The sequence below is a fragment of the Montipora capricornis genome, chromosome 12, assembly GCF_036669925.1.
Source record: "Montipora capricornis isolate CH-2021 chromosome 12, ASM3666992v2, whole genome shotgun sequence".
Classification (NCBI taxonomy): domain Eukaryota; kingdom Metazoa; phylum Cnidaria; class Anthozoa; order Scleractinia; family Acroporidae; genus Montipora; species Montipora capricornis.
The window spans coordinates 13,049,472-13,056,168 of NC_090894.1; the positions used below are offsets into that span (position 1 = coordinate 13,049,472).

Consider the following 6,697-nt stretch of genomic DNA (forward strand, 5'->3'; position numbering starts at 1 on the left):
TGTCCCAGGAGAAACTATGCAAAAGTTTTAGGGGGTTAATAGAGGTGTATTATGGGATTGTGCAAGTAGTGAATAGAGTTGAACTGCATCGAGACAGTTCTCAAGAACGTCCCTTTAAATATATTCATTATATTTTCATGATATGTAGCCAACCACACAACATTTGTTTCCACTTCTCCCGCATCTAGCAGTCAGTGATCCAATGAATGGGATAAAGTTTCTTGGTGAGCATTTGAGTGGCTCAATGAATGTAAGGACAACAATTCAAAGCCGATTATTTTAAATGTGCTTTATTTCTACTGGCCTGGTTCGAACTACATTGTTATCAGGGTATTGCAATGAACTTGGGACTCTCATGTCCCAGGAGAAACTATGCAAAAGTTTTAGGGGGTTAATAGAGGTGTATTATGGGATTGTGCAAGTAGTGAATAGAGTTGAACTGCATCGAGACAGTTCTCAAGAACGTCCCTTTAAAATATATTCATTATATTTTCATGATATGTAGCCAACCACACAACATTTGTTTCCACTTCTCCCGCATCTAGCAGTCAGTGATCCAATGAATGGGATAAAGTTTCTTGGTGAGCATTTGAGTGGCTCAATGAATGTAAGGACAACAATTCAAAGCCGATTATTTTAAATGTGCTTTATTTCTACTGGCCTGGTTCGAACTACATTGTTATCAGGGTATTGCAATGAACTTTCGGATACTTTTCTCGCTCAGAAACAGCTTCCACATGCAGCAGCATGTTCTGTCAGTTGCCATGTCTGCATCGGATCGCGTATGTGTTTCCTTGTGAGCTTATGTTGCACGAAGTGGAAGTCTGGCATGTCGTTCTGCGGATTCTTTGCTCTGTAGAGAACAAAGAAGAATTACATCGTGGAATTTAAGAAGAAAGGAAGAAGTAATAAGATAATAACCTGGCATTTGGCACCAGGTACGGAAATAACTGAAGAGGACAATATGGCTTATAGGGTCATGGAGAACACTTAAGCTTAAACTTGCCTGTCAATCGCTTAGACAATGACAAAGAGATACAGGGACTCTTATGTTTCATTCTGTTTTATATATTAATATATATTTTTGGTTTTGGTAGCCAATCAAGTCCCGCCTGATATTAAAGGTGCTCAGACACGAGGGGTCATGTTGCAGGGACATGATGCAGTGACAAAAAGGTGTGTAGTACACACTGAGGCGACATGCGTTAGGGTCATTTAGCGGGGACATGTAACAGGGACAACATCACAAGATGTGCACACACATGAAAACGTTGCGGTTAAATGTTTCCGGGATATGTTGCAGCGACATGTCCCTTCGTGTGAGCTTATGCTTTTATAATTGTGCAACACCAATTTGGGGGTGATTTTGTCCACGCGACGCGTCCCATGCCACGAAGTTCAACAAGCTGAACTTCATGGGTCACGTCGCAGGGACAAAGTCACCCCAAAATTGGTGTTGCACAATTATAAAAGGATCAACTCACACCAGGGTACATGTCGCTGCAACACATCCCTGGGACATGTACCCGCAACATTTTCATGTGTGTGCACACGTTGTGATTTTGTCCCGGCTACATGTCGCGTCAGTGTGAACTACACAAGTGTTTTGTCGCCACATTATGTCGCTGCAACATGACCCCTCGTGTTTGCAACCAATCTCTAGAGAAACAGATGACAATGATGTAATGTACAATTTCTGGTGGACGAACAAAAGGAGCTAATAGACCTTTTCAGCTTAGTACGTTTTGTTTTCCCATTTCAGACCACATGATGTTACTCTAGGGAACAGTGTCTTTCAAATGTCGTCTTATGCACGTGCATATGTATGCGTAACTTATGAAAAAACAAAAGAAACATTCCCTTGAGAACATCACATGGTCTGAAATGGGAAAACAAAATGTACAAGCCGAAAATGTCTATTAATTAATGAGAGATTTTTTGTTTTCGTCCACCAACATGGAGGTGATGGAGCGTTTTCAGTCAACTGCAGCAGCCATATTGGACTACTGAAACAAAATAAAGTATTTGTTACTTTGGTACACCATCATGGCCGCCATTCCTTTGTTTTGGAACACCAACATGGCCGCCGTGACGTCATGTTAAAACGCTCAACATCCCAATTTTAACGTCTATCATAAAATCCAAGGAAAAGCAACATAGAGTGACAATCGCGGGAGTCGCATTTCGTTAAACTCCTTCGTATGAACTATTACTGATTTTATCACAAGAACATACAAGAGATATCCTCGAACTTTGAAATAACAAGTTGATGGAACTAATTGAATTTCTACCTTGACGCTAACGTGGTTTACTGTTGGAATTTCAGAATAAAACTACCAAAGTACTTTTTTTAAAATCGACGAAGCAATAGGCCGTCTCCCTCCAGTTCAAAGCGAGTACAAGTGCAAAGTTTTTCTTATGAAGATTAGTTTTCATTCACATGTAAAGTAAAGATTATTGCCATCACAAAAACTTCGCACTTAGACTCGCTTTGAAGAGGAGAAAGACATAAACTCATTTTCTGAAAACAAAAAAGATTCTGTTGCCATAGATCGACGTGTTTTGCTATACCAAGCCACTCTTGATTTCAAACCATTATGTTCATAAATTCAGTACGTAAAAGTACTTTTAAATGATATTCGCTTGCAACCATAGAATTCTATTTAACTACAAAACCTTAAAAATAACGTACTGGTAAACTGTGTGGAACAGGCACTTGTAACGCCCACCATCCTCCAGAAGAAGGAACTCAATGACATCCCCTTTCAATGTCTTCTCACCAGGGCTACATGTCATTTTCTCGCAGGATGGCTCCCAATTAGTTGTCGCCTTTTTCATCACAGGTCCATCAGCAGGAAAGTTGATTCCAAAAAACTTGGATTTGTGATCAAAGTAGTACTTCCTGTCCTTATCAAGGCTGTCAAAGAAAAAATAATTGATCGATATTACAGATTATCGTAAATGAGCAATTTGTTCAGTTATTTTTTTCAAGCTTCTTTCACAAGTTCATAAATTACTTACTACGGTGTGATGAATGATGATCTCTCTCTATCATCAAGTATCTCAACTCCGCAGTCAGTCAAAGGTATGATATATCATATATATTCTCTGCCATTAAGTAATTTCTTCCGCGCGAGAGTGTGTTTATATACAAAAACAGGCCAATTTGAAAGTATTCGGTTTCCACATTGACACGAGCTTAGGACTAGAAAAAGTGTGCTAAACTGGTGGTTGAGAGAGGAAGGGAAGGTCTCAAACACGTATAGGGAGCAAAAGCTATTTATAGTTGATTGTATAGGGTTGAGTAACTTTGTTTAGCAATAAAGATTGAGTCGATGGAAAACTGAAAGTGATCAACAATTGTGATTGGAGCACTAGGGACTGACAAAAACACAAAGGAGACTTCCTCAACCACCACCCTGTCGGGATCAACGTAGTATTTGACTTTGTGGCTAATTAGCAACAAAAACCAAAAGCTAAAGTCTCCGCAAATGGAGCAAACCAAAAGCTGTCCACCTACTGTTAAGATTTTATAGTGCCGGACTGCATGAGTTAATCTATTTACCTCAATGTTATATCTCCACTGGCTGTGCAAACTGCTCCATCTTCATAGAGAAAAGACCTTTCAAATGTATATCCCGGAGGACATGAGTTCTTGAAATAGTCAACTATGTTGGGGGGATATTTGGTAAAGCACCTGTTTCCGTATTGAAACACAGTCGACAATATGTCAACGGAGAATGGCAGTGGACCCCCTTCAACCACTTGCAGCTTAATAGTATGTGTCCCTCTAAAAAACGAACAAAATCGTGTAAATAAATGAAAGTAACCAAATTAAAAACCCAACACAATGCAAAAAGGAAAGCTATTGAGAACTAAAGTGAAGACTCAGTAAATTGTTTCCCTATAACTTTGATTGCTACTCTCCTAATTGTAAATTAATACTCAACTTGCACTGAGACAAATATTAGGTGTCTAGAAGCATTAAATTTCCAATTCATATACAACGAATTACTTACTTTGGACTTCCTAAGCTGCCGCCTTGGGTTTTGGTGAGTATTAATTAAAGCCCTTTACACATTTCATAGGGTTTTTTGTTGCATATCTTCGTTGCACTTGATTGAAATAGTTTTCCTCGTCCTTCGTATTAAAGGGGACGTAGTTATTGAGTCAATGAGTTAAGAATCACTGTGAGCCTAGTTTCATAGCCTACAGCATCCGAACTAGTCATCGGAAAGTCGTAGGTTCGACTCCTGCCGAGGAGCACTCGGATCTTTGCCGAGCATCTCCGAGTCAACATCGAAAAACAAATCTCTTCATTTCATGTTTACTTCAAGAATTAAAATGAAATGGAAAATATCCTTTGATGCCCTGATCCCTTAACGGATCCTTTAACCTTTATCATGTCTAAATCTTTGAAGATTACCATCGAACAAGCCAACCACTATGCGATAAAGTCTTTACTTAACCTGGGTAACTCGGCTTTCTACGATCTATGCTTAGCTACGACCGCTATGGACACGCTGGAACAAAGACGTATCGTACAATCATCGCTTATTTTATTTTTTAAGTGTTTTAGATTTAACGGCCCAGATTACATTTCTCAGTTTTTTTACACCTAGGATAACTAATTATAATTTACGAGGTAATGGCCTAAATGTTGTGCAGCTATCATATAACAGCCTCGTTATGCACAACTCATTCTGTATCAGATTGCCCACATGTGGAATCAATTATCAGCCGTAACAAAATCCTCGACCACTTTGGTTCAATTTCGTTCTCGTCTGAACGGTGTTTAATTTGCAGGGTGCCAGTGTATGAACTGTATATACTAACTATTCTCTTATCTTAATATTTGTACTAGTTTCTTTTTAAATTATCTTTTAATACAGTTCTGGATTCTTCTAGAATTTTTATTTGTTACATGTAAATAGTAATTAGTTACGGTATTGTAAATAGTCGTGCGTTTTTAACATGAGCCATTGGCTCGGGAGATTTGGGCAACCTCTCCTTACGTTTGCGACTTTAAATAAAGTTACCTTACCTTCACCTTATAGCGTAGGCAAATTGCGAAAATAAACAGGCGAGAAGGTTAGTATTAGTTACAAAAATATTGACGTACTTACTCGTAAGGCTTTCCCTCGCCTTCGCCCTTGATTACAAAGGAATGCCCATTAACATTCCCATCCATGTGGTATATCAGTTTCATGTCGCTGGGTAGACCCTATATGCACATAATGCAGAAAATTGTCATCGGATGATCATCATTGTGTGATCAGCATCATACAATAGAGCGAGGCTCCAATTAATAGTATGCAGTTGATAAGGACAAACCACAACACGGGGAATTCTATGCCCTACCCTTTGCAAATATATAGTGTGTGAGTTCTTTAACGTCCCAAGAAGTCTATAAACAAGAAAGCAGTGTGAGACGGCGCCTAAGGCTTATTGTACTTTTTTCCGCGAGAAAACTTGAGAGCCTAACGATTTGCAGATGTAAAGGCAGCAAGTTTTTTTTTCCATAGTTATTTTCAGACCCTAAGTGTTGGTCTGGCCGGGTTTGCAACCAACGCCCTCCTGCAACCTTGACCGATGCAGTGGGCGGTTGATGTTCAATGGAAACAATCCATGATAACACCTCAAAAAATTGCTTGATATTGATTAGACGAACGCAGTATACAACTAATACCGACTCATTCTCGTCACCAGAGCCTTGGGTCGACCCAAGGCTCTGGGAAACTCTGTGGAGGAGAACATGCGCCGTGGGGGTCTTATAGCCAAGAATTGGCTATTTGAGCCTTACGGCGCCTGCTCACTCCTCGTGCTAACATCAATGCACCAATTAGAGACGCTTTTGATTGTTCTTCACGAAAACCAATGAGAAGACACTTTGTTTCAGGGTTCCCCAGAGCTCTTCTCTCCCTCAGTCAAGAGAAGAACTCTGGAGTTGAGATTGATACCGACTAGTAAGGAAAACGAAGATCGAAGACCATTAATCTCTGGTAAGTTATCGAAGGTTGTTTGGCCTGGAAAACTGCCAACTTAAGTACTGATCACTTTAATAACAGGAAGGAAACCTTGGCTTACAAGGTCTGTGGTTTAACATGATTAATTCAGGGGCAAAAAGGTTCACTGTGCGGAGCTTCAATGTTTGTCTCCGTGAGGCGACTTACAGGAGCGTTCACTTTCAACAATTAAGTGAGGGCTTCAAAAACTGACATAAATTTTCCCAATGTTTGAGGACTGTAATTTGGAAATGACCTAATACTAGGCTATTAAATGCCATCTCGTTAGTCCGACTCGAAAATTCACTTACTTGCTTTGAAAGAGCCATGTCGAGAACAGATCACTTGATGCCTCAAAACTGGAGCAGAAGTCGAGTTAATCTTTTGCAGTTCACAGCGTCGCTGCCCAAACTCAACTGAATGTGGTGTTCGGGTGGAGCAATTTTAAAGCTAAAGCATCAAAGAATGCGAACGTTGATTGGCCCAACTAAACAGGTTAATCTGGATCTTGACTCAGTGGAAATATGGTTTCCACTGACAAATCCACGTGATTTACAGTATTGTAGTTTTCCAAAGACTTCATTACATCTGTTACGTAATTGTGAGCATGCTCATGCCTGACGTAATATAATAAAGCATCCCCAACTACTAGCGAATTTAATCGACTGATCAGTGTAAGTCTTTTCTTTATT

General features: G+C 39.7%; 1 protein-coding gene across 1 annotated transcript; it reads right to left on the reverse strand.

Annotated features, from left to right (window-relative positions):
• Positions 1-635: 635 nt before the first annotated feature.
• LOC138027305 (GFP-like fluorescent chromoprotein FP506) lies at positions 636-6,423 on the reverse strand. The gene is made up of 5 exons (XM_068874888.1): positions 6,317-6,423; positions 5,127-5,224; positions 3,566-3,790; positions 2,693-2,917; positions 636-853 (listed from the first exon to the last, which is right to left on the reverse strand). Exons 1-5 carry the CDS (start codon positions 6,332-6,334, stop codon positions 721-723), a joined length of 699 nt encoding a protein of 232 aa, XP_068730989.1. The 5' UTR covers positions 6,335-6,423; the 3' UTR covers positions 636-720.
• Positions 6,424-6,697: the final 274 nt, after the last annotated feature.